This window comes from Entelurus aequoreus, linkage group LG04 (assembly GCF_033978785.1).
Source record: "Entelurus aequoreus isolate RoL-2023_Sb linkage group LG04, RoL_Eaeq_v1.1, whole genome shotgun sequence".
NCBI lineage: Eukaryota > Metazoa > Chordata > Actinopteri > Syngnathiformes > Syngnathidae > Entelurus > Entelurus aequoreus.
In genome coordinates, this window is record NC_084734.1 from 49,125,155 (window position 1) to 49,147,445 (window position 22,291).

Consider the following 22,291-nt stretch of genomic DNA (forward strand, 5'->3'; position numbering starts at 1 on the left):
ACTATTGAACCACTCGATGTAGCCTAAAACAATTACCACTTCAATTTAAAGACAGCGTAAGCCCATTCCAGATGGCTGACAATAAATAAGTTAGTGTTTTTTATGCCCACCATTTTTCTTTGTTTGACTAATTTCACTTGATCAAACCTTTTCTAACATTCCACACTACAAAGTAATACAATTTTGTATGATTCTTGCTGATATCGTATCGGCTAAATATCAGTATAGGCCAATTCTCAAGGCTTCAATATTGGTATTGTGTCGGAAGTGAAAAAGTTGTATCGGGAGTCAGGACACCCCTGTTAATTATGTTATTAAGGGGTTGTCTTAATTTACCACTGTTGCCAGGTAGACATTTTGGCGCCTATATGCATATCTATCATCCTGTTTATCATATATCCAAAATATTTTTGGCAGGACATTTACTGCAAGTTCTGAGAAAACTGCTTTCATAATACATCCATCCATCCATTTTCTACCACTTGTCCCTTTGGGGGACGCGGGGGGTGCTGGAGCCTGTCTCAGCTGCATTCGGGCGGAAGGTGGGGTACACCCTAGAAAAGTCGCCACCTCATCACAGGGCCACCACAGATAGACAGACACCATTCACACTCACATTCACACACTAGGGCCAATTTAGTGTTAATAATAATAATAATAATAATACCTGGGATTTATATAGCGCTTTTCTAAGTACCCAAAGTCGCTTTACATGTTAAAAACCCATCATTCATTCACACCTGGTGGTGGTAAGCTACTTTCATAGCCACAGCTGCCCTGGGGTAGACTGACATTGTTGTTGCCAATCAACCTATCCCCAGGTGCATGTCTTTGGGGGTGGGAGGAAGCCAGAGTACCCGAAGGGAGCCCACACAGTAACGGGGAGAACATGCAAACTCCACACAGAACGATTCCGAGCCCGGGATTGAACTCAGGACCTTCATATTGTGAGGCATATGCACTAACCCCTGTCCCACCGTGCTTTCATGAAATCAAGAAATTTGATTTGTAAAAAAAAATCAATTATATGGATTTAAATCTTTTTTTTTTTAAAGCAAACAAAATGTTTTAATTTGTATTTTTAGCCAATATCCAAACTTGAAGAGATGGAAACAAAACTTAAGAAAATGCAAACAAAACATATTATTGCATTGTATATATATTTATTTATTTAATTTTTTAAACCGAAATAATCGTTATGTTGTTTAAAAATATACATATTCCTACATAGCGTGCATAACGTGGACCCCGACTTAAACGAGTTGAAAAACTTATTCGGGTGTTACCATTTAGTGGTCAATTGTACGGAATATGTATTGAACTGTGCAATCTACTAATAAAAGTTTCATTTCATTTCATTTCATTTTTATTTATCTCCTTCATTGATGTGCATCTTTGATAGACAATTATAACACAATTATTCAGTTACACCGTTACACACCAATGCCTGAGAAGGAGCAGGATGAAGAAAAATCTTATATTTTCCCGCCCCCTTCACATAATACATAGTCTTACTTAATGATATGTGAACCAACAATTACATCCAAATATAACGAAAACAAAACAAAACAACAACAAAAAACACAAGTGCAAAACTTCATGAAGTACAAACCGAACAAAAAAACAAAAGAAGTAATATACACCTCACGGGATGATACAAAACAAATACAAAACCAGGCAAAAAACAAGTAAATTAATAAATATAAAGCAAAATGTAAACACTTATGGCTGTCCATATGATTTTATTGTTCTGTCTTTATATATTTTTTTCAATTGGAATATATTTTTACAATCTTTTATCTCATTGTAAAGAGAATTCCATAGTTTAACCCCCACCACTGATATACACATTTGTTTTAAAGTTGTCCTTGAATACTGATGTTGGAAATGACCTTTTCTTCTATGCTCTTCATTCTCACAAGTGATGACAAACATTTTTTGTAAATTTGCTGGTAATGTTTTGCTTTTAGCCTTAAACATGACACATAATGTCTGTAACTTTACTAGCTCCTGTAATTTCAATAAACCTGAATTAATGAATAATATGTTAGTGTGTTCTAAGTAATCTACTTTATGAATAATCCTTATAGCTCTTTTCTGTAGTTGATACAATGCCTTTATGTTACTCTTGTATGTGTTCCCCCACACTTCCACACAGTAGCTGATATATGGCAATATAAGTGCACAATACAATATGCGCATTGCCCTATAATCTAACACATATTTTACCTTATTTAATATCAAAATACTCTTAGACATCTTTTTCCGTACATGTGCAATATGAGATTTCCATGTCAGACCGTCATCCAGTATCACTCCTAAAAATATAAGTTCAGAAACCCTTTCAATATCAATTCCATCTATTGACAATTTGATCGTTTCCTCCCTTTTCCTCTTACAAAAAATCATGAACTTTGTTTTTTCTACATTTAATGATAATTTATTGGCATCAAACCATCTCTTAAGTTTAATCATTTCCTGTTCAATAATTTTTGATAATGCTTTTAAGATAGTCCCGAACTATAAAAGTTGGTGTCGTCCGCAAATAATATACATTTCAATAACTTTGATACCTCACATATATCATTAATATATAAAATAAACAATTTTGGTCCCAAAACCGAACCTTGTGGAATTCCACATTCAATCCTCATTTGTTCAGCTGTATTACCCATAAAATCCACAAACTCTTGTCTATTATCTAAATAACTTCTTAGCCAGTCTAAAACTACTCCTCTCACACCAAATGAATACAACTTGGACAATAATATAGAATGATCTATAGTATCAAATGCTTTTTTAAGATCGATAAATACCCCTATAGTGTATTTCTTATTATCAGTTGCTGTTGCTATATCCTCAAATATATTCATTACAGCTGAAGCAGTGGATCTATTGGTCCGGAATCCATACTGGCTCTCACTCAACAGCATGTTCTTTTCAATAAAACTATCTAATTTTTTTACAAATATTTTTTCAATTATTTTAGAAAATTGTGACAGCAGTGACACTGGTCTGTAATTAGTGAATCTATGTTTATCTCCCGTTTTAAAGAGTGGAATTACCTTTGCTACCTTCATTTTATTTGGAAAGGTCCCTGTTTGAAAAGAAAGATTAAAAATATAACAAAGAGGTTTGATGATATAGTCAATAGTCTTTTTTACAATTATCATGTCTATACCATCACTGTCTGTTGATGTCTTATTTTTCAGTTTTGTTACCACCGATACAATTTCATTTTCACTAACATCTCCTAGAAGCATGGACTGTAGCACTTTGCTTCCCCCTCTCCATCCACTCTGTATATCTTTATGTTCTCCAATACTCTCTGCCAATTTGGGTCCAACATTCACAAAAAAAGAATTGAATCCGTTTGCCACTTCATTCATATTTGTTATCATCTAATAAAAGTTTCAAGCAATCAATCGATTGAAAACCATCAATCGTACTGTTACATTTATGTAAAGTGCCTTTTCGCCTCTAGATGGCGCACCTCTCTCTCAGCTCCACCCAGCTGCCGCATCACTGGGAGGGACCATTGGCCGCCTGTGGTCCACTTCCGGTAGGACTCGGGTTTCGCAGCAGCGAGTCGGCATTTAAATAAGAGCTGCTGAGGAGAGGATATAAGCTGCTCTCACTCACCAACGGCTCATCTGGCGGGTGTTTATGTCCTCTTTAACTTGTATCCTATACCATTAAAATAATCGTTCGGCCTGTGAGCATCTTGATTGCTTCCGGTTTTGTTTGAAAGGAGGATAACGGAGCTTGGCGGAGCATCATTGACGGGATTCCTGTGCTCGCCCTCGGCCCGTTAGCGGTATTATTCAACAATATTTGGTTTTGAATCAAATTGAAGAGCAAAAGTCATTTTTTGATCATTACAGTCTAGAAGAACCCGGATGAAGGGAATGCAATTAGTTTATTGTCTCTAATTAACAACACAGTCTGGTTTATGAGTAGTTTTTTTCAAAACAGCATCCCAATTACAGCTGAGAACCACAATCTGCACCAATTAAACAACAGTGAGTCTACTAGTTGATGTTCTATTCCAGATATGATCTAGCATAAATAGATTAAAAATAGAGATAAAGGCTAAAACTAACCCCTTGAAGTGACTGCAGTTAAACAACTTAGTGCTTTGTTTGATTAGAGTTTTTACTTTTTTTTTAATGCCTCGTATATGAGGAGCCGCACCCTTGACCTCAAAGATTAGGACTCCCACAGAAAAAGCCAAGCAGAAGTAGAAGAGCCTCCACCATGTTCAGCTGGCTGGGAAGCGATGACCGCAGGAAGAAGGAGCCTGAAGTCTTCCAGACGGTCAGCGAAGGCCTGAAGAAGCTCTACAAGACCAAGCTGCTGCCTCTCGAGGACAGCTACAAGTTCCACGAGTTCCACTCGCCGGCCTTGGAGGATGCAGACTTTGACAACAAGCCCATGGTCCTGCTGGTGGGTCAGTACTCCACGGGCAAGACTAGCTTCATACGGTGAGAAGAAATCCCATGCACACACTCCTTCGTGTTATCTTTGTAAAGGTAGAATCGTGTATTATTATTAAAGTGTCCAGTGGAGTAGGCAGCTATTTCATTATTTTGTTTTCAATATTTTATAGTTTGTTGTCTTTCAGGGCACAAATCCCAACAGCAACAAAAAAAATCAGTAGATTTTATAGTTTAAAAAAAACCTGGCAGCTCAGTTGCCAGAATTTTATCATAAAAATAAAACTGTGGCCGTTTTTCTATTTACAATAATGCCCTGTAAAAACATCAACAGTGGATTTTACTCTTAAGAAACTGGCAGCCAGAATTTTTACTGTAAAAATAAAAGTTGTACTGTTTTTCCATTTTCAGTGAAAAAAAAACACCATGAATTTTATGACTGAACTGACAGATTTTTATTGTAAAATGTATATATATATATATTTTTTTTTTAAGATCAACATTTTGCCGGATGTGTGGGGTCCCTAAAGGCACAGGAAGTCTTAGGAGTGTCACCAAAATGGACATTTGAATTATGTCTATTCAAACTGACCCTAAGCAGGATGTTTGGGGAATGTCACTTGAGAGAGGCTTCTCTACAGTATTAAAGCCCTCTGTTTGAATGTGAAAAAAAAAGAAAAAAGTGTACAACACAAGAGCACAAAAAAACACACATTTTGGAGGTTAATGGATTTTTCTTTCGCTTTTTTTAACCCCCAAAAACTGTGTAAGCAATCGGAGTGTTGCTGGTTACTGGGGTTCAATTCCCACCTTCTACCTTCCTAGTCACGTCCGTTGTGTCCTTGGGCAAGACACTTCACCCTTTGCCTCTGATGGCTGCTGGTTAGCGCCTTGCATGGCAGCTCCCACCATCAGTGTGTGACTGTGTGTGTGAATGGGTAAATGTGGAAATACTGTCAAAGCGCTTTGAGTACCTTGAAGGTAGAAAAGCGCTATACAAGTATAACCCATTTATCATTTATTATTTACAACACAAGAGCACAAAAAAAACACATTTTGGAGGTTAATGGATTTTTCTTTCGCTTTTTTTAACCCCCAAAAACTGTGTAAGTGTGGAGGGAAGTGGTTAGAGTGTCCGCCCTGAGATCGGTAGGTCGTGAGTTCAAATCTCGGCCGAGTCATACCAAAGACTATAAAAATGGGACCCGTTACCTCCCTGTTTGGCACTCAGCATCAGCCACCGCTGCTGCTCACTGCTTCCCTCACCTCCCAGGGGGCAAACATGGGGATGGGTCAAATGCAGAGAGTAATTTCACCACACCTAGTGTGTGTCTGACTATCAGTGGTACTTTAACTTTTTAACATTAAGTCACGTGAACCAGTGTGAAGAGACATGCTTGTTATCAAAGCTAGGTTGCCTATTTTTGTTGCGTTTTCCACATCACGTCAGCTGTGCTTAGTCTTCACATAAAGGGACTTCCCTCCCAGGCACACGGGGTGGTCGCTATGTATGTTTGTCACTTGGAACATCAGAAGTTAACGTCTTTCCACACTTTTTTGGGCTGTTAAAAATGTCAAAATGTTACTTTAAGCATGTCATGTAGGGCTAATACAGGTTTCACGATGGCAGGAGTTTGACCCTGGGACAGATGAAATCAGTTTCCATCATTCCTATAGCTGAAGAACACACATAGGGGTCGTCTAACAGGAAGATACAATATTAGCAGATTGGTGTCGGGCCTCTGACACATGCACAGACTCACCAAGGCAGCCTAATTAGTGGTTTGAAGACAGAGAGGATGCTCTTACTGACTTCCTGATTGTCGTCTTCCCTACTCCTCCCTTCTCTTTCTTTCTCTCTCTTCATTCCTCCTTTACTAGCACCCTGCGAAAATCCCCTTGAATGCCGCCCCCCTGCCCCCCAACCCGCCTGCCACCAGTCAGCATACTGAGCAGTGACATTGTAACGCGACAGTGAGGAATTTCCAAAAGGCCGAGTTAACCTTCGGTCACAACAACCGCTGTCGTGCTAATCATTCCATCACTCTCAGGTGTATTTATTTACAAATGTCATTACAAAATTGTACAAATACTGTAAATGCTTTAATTATAGCCGGGATGCAGTGATGTACTGTATGGGGAGAGAGATGAAAAATAAAAAAATGAATAATGATCACATCAAATGAATTGAATTGTGTTATATATGTATTTTATGTATCATTCCAATCATTTTAAACATTTTAAGTAAAAATTGCTGAATTTGCACATTTTTTATCAAATGTAGGGCAGAAACCTGACATGAGGCTGCAATGGGCCAGCCTGTGAGTTTTGGCGAGTACTCGTTTCAGATTGTCAGCACGTCGCTCATATATGTTTGCAGAAACATTTACTAAGCATTTCGACTTTCTACAGCCTGTCTAATTTGGTCTTCAGCAACAATATGACATTGTTTTTCTTGCTAATCTAACTACAAATTGCAGGTGATGTCATGCAATGACAGTTCTCCTTCCTCACTGTAAAGGAGTGCAGGGGGTACGTGAGCTGCTGTCTTTCTACAGCAAGCCACAGCTCCACTGACCGGGAAGTGCAAAGCATTTTTACTAAAAATAGATTTTTAAGGTTAATTAATTGTTTTTGTAAGAGCAAACAACATTCACACATATAGTATTCAAATTAGTATTCCGGCCTTTTTTTGTCCACTTCCTCTCCCACACAAACTATTCCACTTTTAAATAAAAAATGTCACACGCACTACCATTTTTTTTTTATTCCCATTCAAAATTAAAAGACAATTTTTGAAATGTCACATTTCTCAACCAATTCAAACCATTCCACCATCAACACATTCAAATATTTTATGACATTTAATCTTAAGAATTTTCAAAGTTCCAAAAAGTCCTCCTTTTCCCCAAATTCCCGCTTTTCAGTATCACTATTTCCACCATTTTTTCTTTCAAAAAACTGCTCCCATTGTTCAACTATTCAACCACCAAACATTCCACTTATTCAGGACATTCAGGGTTTATTCTTTGGCGACTCGACCATGCAGCCCATTTTTCTTCAAGTGCCTCCTTATTGTGCATCTTGAAACAGCCACACCACAATTTTTCAGAGAGTCCTGTATTTCAGCTGAAGTTCTTTGTGGATTTTTCTTTGCATCTCGAACAATTTTCCTGGCAATTGTGGCTGAAATCTTTGCTGGTCTATCTGAATCCCTCATTTTCCACTTCTTAATCAGCGTTTGAACACTGCTGATTGGCATTCTCAATTCCTTGGATATCTTTTTATACCCCTTTCCTGTTTTATGCAGTTCAATTACCTTCTCTCGCAGATCCTTTGACAATTCTTTTGCCTTCCCCATGACTCAGAATCCAGTAACATCTGTGCAGCACTGGATGAAAGATTCAATGGTCTGTCAGAAGCCCAGAAACTCACTGACCTTTTACACACACACATTAATTACAAACAAACATATCACAGGTGAGGATTGGAACCTTGATTAGCCATTCAAACCTGTTTGTGTCAACTTTTGTGCATGTTATAAGATCAAAGTCACTGGGGTATGTAAACTTTTGATCAGGGTCATTTAAGTACTTTCTTTTGTCATTTTGATTTAAAAAGAGTAAACACAGTTGTTTGCCAATACATAGCTTCACACAACCATTAAGCATGAGTGGAAGAAAGGTTTTTGTGTTATCATTCATATTCTCTGAAGAATGGCCAAGAAATCATAAATTCTCCCAGGGTATGTAAACGTATGAGCTCAACTGTGTATATATATATATATATATATATATATATATATATATATATATATATATATATATATATATATATAAAATCTCCCAGGGTATGTAAACGTATGAGCTCAACTGTGTGTATATATATATATATACATATATATATATATATATATATATAAAATATATATATATATATATATATATATATATATATATATATATATATATATATATATATATATATATATATATATATATATATATATATATATATATATATATATATATATATCCAATATATATAAAATATATATAAAATATATATATATATCCAATATATATATATATATATATATATATATATATATATATATATATATATATATATATATATATATATATATATATATATATATATATATATATATATATATATATATATATATATATCTCCCAGGGTATGTAAACGTATGAGCTCAACTATATATATATATATATATATATATATATATATATATATATATATATATATATATATATATATATATATATATATATATATATATATATATATATATATATATATATATATATAAATCCAAGACACAACGGCCACTATTAGGATGGCTCATCTGCGGATGGATGTATTGATTGATTGATTGATTGATTGATTGAGACTTTTATTAGTAGGTTGCACAGTGAAGTACATATTCCGTACAATTGACCACTAAATGGTAACACCCGAATAAGTTTTTCAACTTGTTTAAGTCGGGGTCCACTTAAATTGATTCATGATACAGATATATACAATCATATTGATGGTGTATACCTGCAAAATTAGCTAAAAAGCTAGCATATAACATTGCCATGCAAGTTTTTTACTTATTTGTGCAGACATACTCCTCAAAGTCATATATGTTACTTAAACATGTTAACTGTTAGCATGCTAGTATTTTAGCTAATTTTGCAGGTATACACCTCAAATTCAAATATTTTGTTACCTGAAACATGTTAACTGTTAGCATGCTAGCATTTTAGCATTTAGAGTCAAATATGTTGTTATTTGACACGTTACCTGTTAGCATGCAAAAATGTTAACAGTTAGCATGCTAACATTTTAACAGTTAGAATGCTAGCTTTGTACCTTGTTGAGTAGGTATACACATCGGAGTCAAATATTTGTTACTTCACGCATGCTGTTACCAAGCAAGCTTTTTTTTCTCATTTCGTAGGTGTAGACCGAAGAGTCGCATATTTTGGTGACGTTGTCTGGCTAACGATCTAACTGTTAGCCTTTCTGTTTGGCTTTGGCTTTTCAGGTTTTTCACACCATTACCAATGTATTTTTCCACTTTAAAAAGTGATCTTATAATTGTTTTTGACATTGGCCTGTCAGCTAACAGTCTGAAGTTCATTTTTTGGTCACTTTTTTTGGTTGTCTTGGTGCCAACACCTAAAAAAGTATCAATTTATCAAAATAAAAGTGATAACTTGAGGTTTTGAATTGTTACATTAACAGCAATCCTAGCAGATGCTCCATTGTTGCGTTCCAGTGAATCTTTTTGGGGTTGAAAGCTTCATTTGTAGCAGAAAACAAACTAAGAAGGGAAGGAAAAGTGATAAATGTGAAGTGTTATCAAACACTTTTAAGGTGGTATGCAGCCGTACATGTACGTTGTTCTTACACAACGTGTCGGCAGGAGGGCTGGTGATGGCCCCACCAGGCACCGCTTGCTGTTCAGCAAAGTGTTTATGGTATAGACGTTAAAAAAGACGACCATCCTTAGATCTGTTAGCACTTAAAATGCTGACAGCAATCCCTTGGCTTTAAGGTCGTAAGTCACACGCAGGCCAGTGTTTACATGTTAGACATGATGTACAACTTGTACTCCGGATAAATTATTGGACAAAAAAATAATTTAAAGTAACCTTAGTCTGTAAAAATAGACTGTGGAGGCAGGGGAAAGGAAACTAATGGAAATATCAAACTTATAACATAAAAACAAGTTTCTAATATAGTGCCTCAAGAATTGTTGCATAGTTAAATTTTAAGATATTTCTTTAAATAAAAAAAAAAAAGATCAGTTTAAGCACATGACTTATTTAAAAAAAAGAAATATGTACCAATTTAACTGTGGCATATAACAAAATTAACATGATATGAATGTATAAATACATATACAGTCGTGGTCAAAAGTTTACATACACTTGTAAAGAACATAATGTCATGGCTGTCTTGAGTTTCCAATAATTTCTATAACTCTTATTTTTTTGTGATAGAGTGAATGGAGCACATACTGGGTGGGGTGTGGTATGACATTTTTTTATTTATCTTTTTAGGGACGGCGTGGCGAAGTTGGTAGAGTGGCTGTGCCAGCAATCGGAGTGTTGCTGGTTACTGGGGTTCAATTCCCACCTTCTACCTTCCTAGTCACATTCGTTGTGTCCTTGGGCAAGACACTTCACCCTTTGCCTCTGATGGCTGCTGGTTAGCGCCTTGCATGGCAGCTCCCGCCATCAGTGTGTGAATGGGTAAATGTGGAAATACTGTCAAAGCGCTTTGAGTACCTTGAAGGTAGAAAAGCGCTATACAAGTACAACCCATTTTTGTCATAAAAAAATAAAATCATGCGTACTTACAGACTGTATCCATGCAGACTGTATTGATCTATATTGATATATGCCGTAGGAACCAGAAATATTAATAACTGAAAGAAACAACCCTTTTGTGCGAATGAGTGTGAATGAGTGTAAATGGTGGAGGGAGGTTTTTTGGGTTGGTGCACTAATTGTAAGTGTATCTTGTGTTTTTTTATGTTGATTTAATAAAAAATAAAAAATACATTTTTATTTTTTTTTTTTAATTTCTTGTGCGGCCCTGTACCAATCGATCCACGGACCGGTACCGGGCTGCGGCCCGGTGGTTGGGGACCACTGTTTTATTGCATCATCAGCAGCCGTACATCTAAACACGCTGAGTGGAGTTCTTCCAAATATTTTTTGCTGTGGACTGAAGGGAAACCACACAGATGAGGTTGTTTAAAGCGATGCATTTTAACTGTGCTGTGGTTTGTTTACGGACTTTTATTCTTTGACTTAAAACATCTTGTCACTAAAGAGCATTAGTTTCAATTGGGATTTTCTACCAGGGATTAGACATAACCTTTAAAGCCACCAGGAGCCATCTGTCCCAGGTTACCAAGGAAAGACTTTACTCTCAGTGTAATATAGAAAGTTAACTTGGGTATATTTTAGAGTAGTCAGTGTACTGCATGTATAGATGGACTGTCAATACACAGTTGTTGTCTGAATAGCTGGCAATACACGTAAGTTGCAAGATCATTTTGTCATTCCTACAGTCAAGTATGGTGGTGGTAGCTTGCACGAGTGCTGCTGGTACTAGAAAGCTGCGGTTCAGTGAAGGGCTTATTGGATGTATTCCAACATGCACCGTGACATTGTGAAGCAGACACACAACACAAACTGGTAGCAAGATAATTGTGTGCGAAGCTGCGGTTCCTTGAGGAGCATGTTGGATGTATTCCAGCATGTACTGTGACATTATGAAGCAGATACATTACACATGTGAGTAGCAAGATAATTGTGTCGTGTCTACAGTCAAGCTATGTAATGGTTTGGAGCTGCATGAGTGCTGCCGGCATTGGGGAGCTGTGGTTCAGTGATGCATGAATTCCAACATATCCAGTGACATTGTAAAGCAGAGCATGAGTCAATGCCTGGTTATTTCCTGCATTAAATTAGTACACAAACTCCCCTGCACTGCTGACTATGAGCAGAAACAACTGTCGAGGGCAAATTAAGGCAAATATATTTGTATCAAAATATATGAATTAAATACACTATAAAAGAGTTTATGCATGGTAATTGGTTTATTATTTACAAAAAATTATGATCGTCTTTGTCACATACAAGCTTATTGTAGCCGTCAGCCATGTTTTTTTGTTTACACACATTTTGAAACCGTAGATGTTGCAAAACCAAATCCCTTTTCCCACAAATTCTGCCTAGCAGCGTCACATGACCAGCAAAAATCAGTAATGCGACACATGCTTAGTAAAAATTTCATTATACATATTAGGTTGAGGTAAAATAGGATATTAGATATTATAAATGACATATTAGAAAATAGTATCTTATACTTGAATGTAGACTACATAAGTGGTTATTAAAACAAAAGACAAGCGAAGGGTGCTGAAAAGTGCCTGAAATCAACTGCACTGCTTGTTGGTGACTTTGGAACGTTGTTTTAATAGTTTTCACGTTGTCTTATCTGCAACATCTTGTCATTGAACGCCTCACTTCGCCCACAGCTACCTGTTGGAGCAGGATTTTCCCGGCATGCGCATCGGCCCCGAACCCACCACAGATTCCTTCATCGCGGTGATGCACGGCGACAACGAGGGCGTGGTGCCCGGCAACGCCCTGGTCGTGGACCCAAAGAAACCCTTCAGAAAGCTGAATGCTTTTGGGAATGCCTTCCTCAACAGGTACGCCTTCTTCCTCCTCATTCTGACGCCCATTTAGGGAGGGAAGGAGGTGGAAAAAACGAGAAAGTGAGAATCCACAGCATGGTTCTACATTCCTGTGTGATTGAATTTCCCTCCACCGGTCAGTCTGCGTCATGTGTGTCGCATGTGCGTGTGTCTGTAATACCACACTTGAAAAGAAAACAAATTCTAAATTCACTTTTGCTTTTGTGACAAAGTGTTGTCCTCGCTCAAATGAATGGAAGACATGTTTTTATTTGTTTTGTAGCGCTCTCCATCCAAGTCGTTTTAAGTTCAACGCTCACATCTTTCTATGAAATACAGAAGAGAGCGGACTTAAAGGGGTCAGATAATTTAATTCAGTATTTGCATCAATACATTTTAATGCTCACTTTATAGGAACGTGGTGCAGTAAAAAGCAGGAGTGTCCCGATCCAATATTGATATCGGTCTGATATCAGCAAAAAATAAGTATCGGCTGCCTTGCATTAAACTTTCAGATATAATGTCCGATACAAGCAGTCCTGCAGTGTGTTTACTAGTGCCAAGCTGGGCAGCCAGTTAACTTGTAATGTCTTTCAATAAGCAATAATCAATACGCAAAAATCCAATAAAGTTGGTCATTGAATTATTTACATTATTTACAATCCGGGGGGTGGGATGTGGAGAGGGTTGGGGCGGGGGGTTAGGTTTGGTTGGTATCAGCACTTCAGTCATCAACAATTATATCATCTGAGAAATGGACATTGAAACAGTGTAGGTCTGACTTCGTATGATATGTACAGCGAGCAGCTATTGCAATTTTTTAAAAAACATTTAAAAAAGTGGAATGAGGTGAAATCTAACGAGAAAAAGTTGCAATGTTGACACAAAGCTGCCATGCAGGCTGTTTTTTTTTTTTTGTCTTAATTTTTCTTTTTTTGCCATTGCTCAAAAAAAGACAAAAAAATCAATGTTATAATGAATTATTTTCGAGGCTCCAATTACTTCAAAAATGTCACTTTAAAATGTTTTATGTGGAGAAAATATTGCATATATTGTGTGGTTGCCATATAAAAACATCAAAGTTCTTTTTAAAACAAACAAAATAATAGTTCAAACGTAAAATCGACAGATATATCTGAAGTTGATCTCGTAACTTAAGTGTTGAAAGTAAAAAAAACAACTAATAAAAATGTATCACTTTATGAGTGGGGCACCTTTTGGATCCCAAATATATTTAATGGGATTTTATTCATCTTTACACTGTGATAACTCAAAAATAATAATGAATTAAAATCAATGGTGTCCTGCATTATTGATCTTTTATGGCTCTAATTACTAAATACTGCATATTTTAGTTTTACTATAAAAAACAAAGTTGTCTTTGACAAAAAAGGAATAAAACCTTTTTTTTTTTTTTACTTCATATCAACCTGAAGTTGATATAGAGATTTACTGTAAGCGTTAAAATGAAAAATAATAATTTGACTTATTTTTAACATTTTAATGACTGAGACCCTTTTTTTTACCCTAAAGGTAAAAAAAATCCATATATTTTGTTATGGTTTGAAAATGAAAAATATAAAAATGGCCCCGCTTGCTTTAATTTTTCCATGTGCGGCCCTCAGTGGAAAAAGTTTGGACACCCCTCGTCTGTACAGTATGTTGGCAAGCATAGTAGGATGGAGCTGCAGCACAATCCTCTCCTTTCTCACAGCCACGTGTGTAACTATGTCAGTTTGCACATACTTTTCAGACATTCTATATAAAGACACAAATTAACGCACGCTGTTGAGTTTTATTCTTGATAAATCACCATACTTGCCAACCCTCCCGAATTTTCCGGGAGACTCCCGAAATTCAGCGCCTCTCCCGAAAACCTCCAGGGACAAATATTCTCCCGAAAATCTCCCGATTTTCAGCCGGAGCTGGAGGCCACGCCCCCTCCAGCTCCGTGCGGACCTGAGTGAGGACAGCCTTTTTTCACTTCTGCTTTCTCACAATATAAACAGCGTGCCTGCCCAATCACGTTATTCCATACGAGGCGTCCGGCATACCGCCGATGAGCATGGTGCAGATGGAGAAGATCTTCTTCGGCGTCCGTGTTGGCGCACACGTTGCCAAAGCCGACGCTGGTCAGGCTGCTGAGGGTGAAGTAGAGGGCGGCGATGTACGAGCTGCGCACCGACGGGCCGCCGACCGTGTTGTTGACGTAGGGCATCTCCAGGCGTTTGCCCAGCTCATGGAGCCATCCTCGGGGAAGAGACGGGAGGACAACAGGGTGACAAGAACTAAATCATCCAGACTAGAGATACATTGTATTATTATGTTTATCTTACCTAAAAATAAAAATATTTATTAATTTAAAAAAAAAACCTAAATACTTTTTTACTATATTTTGCTAAAAACATCAAAATTAATTGTATTTTTATTTGTATTTTTTCTGACTCCTTATTACATCCAGCCATAGAATTATACATTAAAGGCCTACTGAAATGATTTTTTTTATTTAAACGGGAATAGCAGATCCATTCTATGTGTCATACTTGATCATTTCGTGATATTGCCATATTTTTGCTGAAAGGATTTAGTAGAGAAAATCGACGATAAAGAAAAAAAAAAAAAAAAAAGCCTTGCCTGTACCGGAAGTAGCGTGACGTCACAGGAGCTAGTATTCCTCACAATTCCCCATTGTTTACAATGGAGCGAGAGAGATTCGGACCGAGAAAGTGACGATTACCCCATTAATTTGAGCGAGGATGAAAGATTCGTAGATGAGGAACGTTACAGTGAAGGACTTGAGAGGCAGTGATGGACGTATCTTTTTTCGCTCTGACCGTAACTTAGGTACAAGCTGGCTCATTGGATTCCACACTCTCCTTTTTCTATTGTGGATCACGGATTTGTATTTTAAACCACCTCGGATACTATATCCTCTTGAAAATGAGAGTCGAGAACGCGAAATGGACATTCAGTGCCTTTTATCTCCACGACAATACATCGGCGAAATGCTTTAGCTACGAGCTAACGTGATAGCATTGTGCTTTAAATGCATATAGAAACAAAAAAAATAAACCCCTGACTGGAAGGATAGATAGAAAATCAACAATACTATTAAACCGTGGACATGTAAATACACGGTTAATGCTTTCCAGGCTGGCGAAAGTTAACAATGCTGTGCTAACGACGCCATTGAAGCTAACTTAGCAACTTAGCAACCAGACCTCACAGAACTATGTACTCTCTCCTTTTTCTATTGTGAATCACGGATTTGTATTTTAAACCACCTCGGATAATATATCCTCTTGAAAATGAGAGTCGAGCACGCGAAATGGACATTTAAAGTGACTTATCTCCAAGACAATACATCGGTGACACACTTAGCTACTGAGCTAGCGCGATAGCATCGTTCTCAAATGAAGATAGAAACAAAATAAATAAACCCCTGACTGGAAGGATAGATAGAAAATCAACAATACTATTAAACCGTGGACATGTAAATACACGGTTAATGCTTTCCAGGCTGGCGAAGGTTAACAATGCTGTGCTAACGACGCCATTGAAGCTAACTTAGCAACCAGACCTCACAGAACTATGTACTCTCTCCTTTTTCTATTGTGAATCACGGATTTGTATTTTAAACCACCTCGGATACTATATCAACTGGAAAATGAGAGTCGAGCACGCGAAATGGACATTTAAAGTGACTTATCTCCAAGACAATACATTGGTGACACACTTAGCTACTGAGCTAGCGCGATAGCATCGTTCTCAAATGAAGATAGAAACCCATCAACAGCCGTGCTCACCTGCATTCCAGCGATCAACGGCACGACGAAGGACTTCATCCGTGGGTTTGGCGGCAAGCATCGGCTAGGCGTAGTAAGTAGTCCTTGTTGTGTTGCTGTAAGTATTGTAATGCCCCGCAGTGGAGAAGGAGTCACACAGACGAGGATGCGCTGCTCAATCGCTTTATTAACAAGCGGTAACTGGTTGTAGTTCAAAAAGTAACGCACACACATACACGAGCTGCTGTTAGCCAAAACTCACGCTCACACACACTCAAGTTCTCCGCCAACTCACTCGCGCATGCGCGTTCCCCAAACCCTTAAAGACACAGTACACTCATGCAAATATCGCAGATATTACAGTATTGTACTTAGCCGCTAAGACACCGATCGATCCCACCTACAACGTTCTTCTTTGCAGTCTCCATTGTTCATTAAACAAATTGCAAAAGATTCACCAACACAGATGTCCAGAATACTGTCGAATTTTGTCAAAGAAAACAAGAGGCTTTTCTATCGGGTCCGATGGGGTCCAACCACTTCCGTTGCTTTTGTGACGTCACGCGCATAAATCATATCCAAAGGAGTTTTTCAACCGGAAGTGTGGCGAGAATTTTAAAATTGCACTTTATAAGTTAACCCGGCCGTATTGGCATGTGTTGCAATGTTAAGATTTCATCATTGATATATAAACTATCAGACTGCGTGGTTGGTAGTAGTGGGTTTCAGTAGGCCTTTAAAATAAACATATTTGAAATAATCATTTTAATTGATCATAATAATTCATTTAAAATGACCATATTTATTTATTAAAATAATTGCTTGTTTATCAACAACTTTAGCATTTTATTCATTACATTTTGAAGCTCTCAGAAGCCAAGTTATGTTATATTCCTTAAGATTTATTTATGCAAGTTTGAAGTATCAATTATCTAAACACAGTTTTGTTTGCATATTTTCAGGATATATATATATATATATATATATATATATATATATATATATATATATATATATATATATATATATATATATATATATATATATATATATATATATATATGAAATTCTTGACTTGGTGAATTCTAGCTGTAGATACACTCATCCCCTCTTAACCACGCCCCCAACCACACCCCCTCTGCCCCCCACCTCCTGAAATCGGAGGTCTCAAGGTTGGCAAGTATGTAAATCACACGGTTTGTACTAAATACAGTAATTATTAGGGGTGTGGGAAAAAATCGATTCGAATTCGAATCGCGATTCTCACGTTGTGCGATTCAGAATCGATTCTCATTTTTAAAAAATCGATTTATTTATTTATTTTTAAATTTATTTATTTTTTATTTTTTATTATTCAATCCAACAAAACAATATACAGCAATACCATAACAATGCAATCCAATTCCAAAATCAAACCCGACCCAGCAACACTCAGAACTGCAATCAACAGAGCAATTGCATCGACGTCCCACTGGGGTGAGTTTTTCCTTGCCCGTATGTGGGCTCTGCACCGAGGATGTCGTTGTGGCTTGTGCAGCCTTTTGAGACACTTGTGATTTAGGGCTATATAAATAAACATTGATTGATTGATTGATTGAATTGAGAGGAGACACAAACACGACACAGAACAAACCAAAAGTAGTGAAACAAAAATGAATATTATCAACAACAGTATCAATATTAGTTACAATTTCAACATAGCAGTGATTAAAAATCCCTCATTTACATTATCATTAGACATTTATAAAAAAAACTTTAAAAAAGAACAATAGTGTCACAGTGGCTTACACTTGCATTGCACCTCATAAGCTTGACAACACACCGTGTCCAATATTTTCACAAAGCTAAAATAAGTCATATTTTTGGTTCGTTTAATAGTTAAAACAAATTTACATTATTGCAATCAGTTGATAAAACATTGTCCTTTACAATTATAAAAGCTTTTTACAAAGATCTACTACTCTGCTTGCATGTCAGCAGACTGGGGTAGATCCTGCTGAAATCCTATGTATTGAATGAATAGAGAATCGTTTTGAATTGGGCAAAAATTGTTTTTCAATCGAGAATCGTGTTGAATTGAAAAAAAAAATTGATTTTGAATCGAATCGTGACCCCAAGAATCGATATTGAATCGAATCGTGGGACACCCAAAGATTCACAGCCCTAGTAATTATATTTGCATCTTCTCATCCCAGTATTTTGGGTGTTCTGAGAATCAGTATATATTCTGCATATTCATGGAGACAAACACGCTAAATGGATCGTGTTTCTTATTGAGCACACATTTAGTAAATCAGCTTTGCGTCTGCTAACAAGCCTGCACGTGTTTTAGTTCACGCAAACCTTTAGTAGACCAGGAGCCTCATGTATTAAAAGTTGCTTGTATTTCCTACTAAAAATAGGCTACATTTAAGTCCAGAAAACTACATATGCAAGAAAATGTTTTGATATATTAAAGTGTGTGCACGCACAAATCCAAGCACATTTCTTTGTCGTAAACGTTACTGTTAGGACATATAAACCTCCCCTTTGGCCCTTAGAATCTAGCGCCATGGCAAAGTGTTGAAAATACACTTGAGTCTCGCTTCGTCATCAACCCTGCGACAAATATTTGTTTACTTTTAAGATACCGTCACACGCGATTTTCGACCTTGTTTGGGCTCTTTTCATTTTCTTTTGTCTGTCTTCATCAAGAAGATGACGGTTGAGAAGAGAACATTTTCTGTGAAATATGAAAGTGCTAGCACATCAGCTTACAGCACGTAAAATGTGTTTCATTGAGGGAAGTTATTATATGTAAGTTTTGGCTAGATTTTATGAAGTCCACTATTTAACTTATTATTATATAAATTTTTTGGACACTCTTGTGATTCATTTGTTAGCTGTACAACACTCAATATCTAGAGAGATATTCAAGCTCACTTGGTTTCAAGGGCTTTGTGGACCTTAAACTTGACCCTTCCCCTTACCTGAGGGAGAATTCAGACACCACTTGATTGATGTGAACGCGCAAAACCAAGTGTTTAGGGCTAAGACAAGGGGAAAGGGGGATTGTTTGGATTGGGCCCGAGGCAATATCACAGTACTGTTGGTAGTAAGCAAGGAGTATGCAAGGTTGCGAGCTCAACCTAAACAAAGGACGAACATGGCGAAAGTTAACTGGAATTCTAATGTTACGAAAGTTGATGTGGGAGTAAAAAAAATCCCTGGCGCAAAGCTTGGCTGGAAAACTGTTTTGATAAAACACAACTAAGTCTTGTGTTTGACAAGATTGATAAACCGTTCTTGCGAAATGTAAGATTTGCCGCAAGGAAATAGATAATGGGAAACTGTGAACTGATTTTGTTTTCAACTACAAGAAAAAGCATGAAGCTCTAGAACAGTGGTGTCCAAACTACGGCCCGCGGGCCAAATGCAGCCCGCCGTTGTCTTCAATTTGGCCCACCAGTCAGCACGAGTTTAATATGCAATTTGACCATGAGCGTGTATCCATATCTCCTATATATCAAGATGTCTGTTTGCTGCCATTTTGTCACCACCTGGTGGTCAACGAAAGTATTAATTGCCATTAATTGTTCTTTCAAGACACCAAAGGGCAGCATTAATTTATATGACCCAATCCAAACAACTTTCCCTAGTCACGATACAGAAAAAAAATCAACCAGTACAAAAAGTCAACAAACATGGTCACACATAACCCATCTTGCTCATTGTATGTCCAATGTCCAATCAACATAAAAAAAATAAAAATGCCACCCATTCATTACAAGGGATGATAGGGTAAAATGCAAAACACTCGGTCAACACTTATCCATGTTTGGCGCATTTTAGCTGCTTGATATTTCTGGAAACCTTAAGGAGGTTGTCACAGAAGTAAACAAGGTAGAGTTTGAACTAAGGTTGCAGCTAACGATTATTTTTCTATCGATTAATCTATAGATTATGTTTTCGATTAATCGGTTAATCTATAGATTATTTTTCGATTAATCTATAGATTATTTTTCCTTTTAACGATTATTTTTTATTCAAAATTAAGATGAAAAAATAAATGTAGGCCCGTTTTTTCAAAAGGCATGGCTTTTATTTACAAAAAAAAAAGAAGTATGGCCACTCAGTCAACATTGACAACAACATGACTAAATATTCTGTAACAATGTAAACATTTAAAACTTTTAACATTTAACAAAATTAAAAGTAGCTTATTTGCTTTTTAATGTGCAAATATAAAAGTCAACATCCAGTGCAAATCTTAATATTCTGCAATAGTATAAGCATTTCAAAAGTAAAAGTATTGCTTCTTTTGCTTTAAAATGTGCAAAAATAAAGATAAACATCCAATACAAAAAAGTGCAAAACGAAATATTCTGTAAGAACAGTGTAAACATTTCAACAAAAGTGAAAGTATTGCTTATTTGCTAAAATGTGCAAAAATAAAGATAAACATCCAATACAAAAAATTGCCAATCTAAGTATTCTGGAGCACTGTTAACATTAAGTATTGCTTTTAAAATGTGCAAAAAAAACATCCAGTCCAACACAGTACACAATAACCAATTCTACTCATTCCAGTGAGTGACTAACAGTTGTAATGAAGAAAGGTTAGCATGTGTACATGCTCTGGTTCTTTTCTTGTTTACAATATTCCCAGCAGCTGAAAATAAGCGCTCAGAAGGGGTCGATGTGGCTGGAACTGAGAGGTAATTACCGGTAGCCTTCACCTCAAGCCAGGACTGCAAGTGAGCTGAGCTGCAGTTTATATTTCTAGAAGGTCAACGGGCTCATAGTGATGTTACTAGTAGTTGACTGGGAGGTGTTTATTATCATTTGGGGAGAGTCCGCTGCCTGATGCTCACCTGCTAAACACCTATCTGTAGGGATGTGCGTATCGATCCTGTGGTATAGATGTATCGATACTCACACGCTACTCATTTGGCATCACTTTTCTGAAAAAAGTATCGATATAAACCAAAAAACGGCGTGTGGGGGGTGCAAGCATCACTTTCAGATGTTTTTGATTACTTACTTAACTTACTAAGTGCTGGGACACCCCTGTACCTGGCAGAGTATAGAGCTGGCCCAGTCACGTGACAGGAGACAGCGAATGAGCGTCGTCAACGTGCAACACACACACAGCCAGCCGACAGCGATGCAGCCAGGCATATCCAGTGTTGTCCAATTGTTGACTTAAAACAGGCATTGTTTTGTTTTTTTTTAGTAATGTTTACTGAATATTTTTGTTTAAATGATTATCCTAAATTCAAATAATTTCCACACAGGGGAATTTACTGTTAGTTGAAAATTGCTTGAGTATTTAAAACAAGATAAGAAAGAGATACAATTTGGAGATTGTTCATCTTTGCATTACAGTTTTATTTTTTTCCAAGAAAATCTTGAATATATGATTGAATGTGATTTTGGTTTTAATCTGTAACATGATTTCTTACATTTCGAAAACATTAGCCTATTTAATACATTAGCCTATTTAAAACATTAGCCTATTTAATATTAATATTAATATTTAATATTTCATTAATTGCTAATTATATCACAAACTTTAAAAAATAACTGCAGCTTCTTGCAATTCGGATTTGACTGTTAATTGGAAAGCCCTAATATTTAATTATTATTATATATAATATATAGTTATTATTATATATAATATTTAATTTATTTTTCATACTTATGTTATTTATTTAAATTTTACTTGTATTATATATTGACCATAATAAATGTGGTATAAATGGTCTGTATTTGTCTTGTGATTTGTCTTAAATAATAACAATAGTAATAATATTTTTGACAGACAAAAAATTGCCAATAAGAAATTGTTGGTA

The 22,291-nt window shown here is 36.6% G+C and overlaps 1 protein-coding gene across 4 annotated transcripts in view; it reads left to right on the plus strand.

Moving 5' to 3' along the window:
• The first annotated feature begins 3,545 nt into the window (after positions 1 to 3,545).
• The window catches only part of ehd3 (EH-domain containing 3), a 32,692-nt gene continuing 13,946 nt past the window's right edge, over positions 3,546 to 22,291 (plus strand). Inside the window, exons 1-3 of one of the 4 annotated variants that reach the window (XM_062045086.1) lie at positions 3,546 to 3,682; positions 4,214 to 4,484; positions 12,511 to 12,687. In XM_062045086.1, the coding sequence (XP_061901070.1) occupies positions 4,258 to 4,484; positions 12,511 to 12,687 (404 nt within the window). In that variant the 5' untranslated portion in view covers positions 3,546 to 3,682; positions 4,214 to 4,257. Of the gene's footprint in view, positions 4,023 to 4,185; positions 4,485 to 12,510; positions 12,688 to 22,291 lie in introns of all 4 variants that reach the window. The other 3 variants (XM_062045082.1, XM_062045085.1, XM_062045083.1) reach the window with 3 other exon arrangements.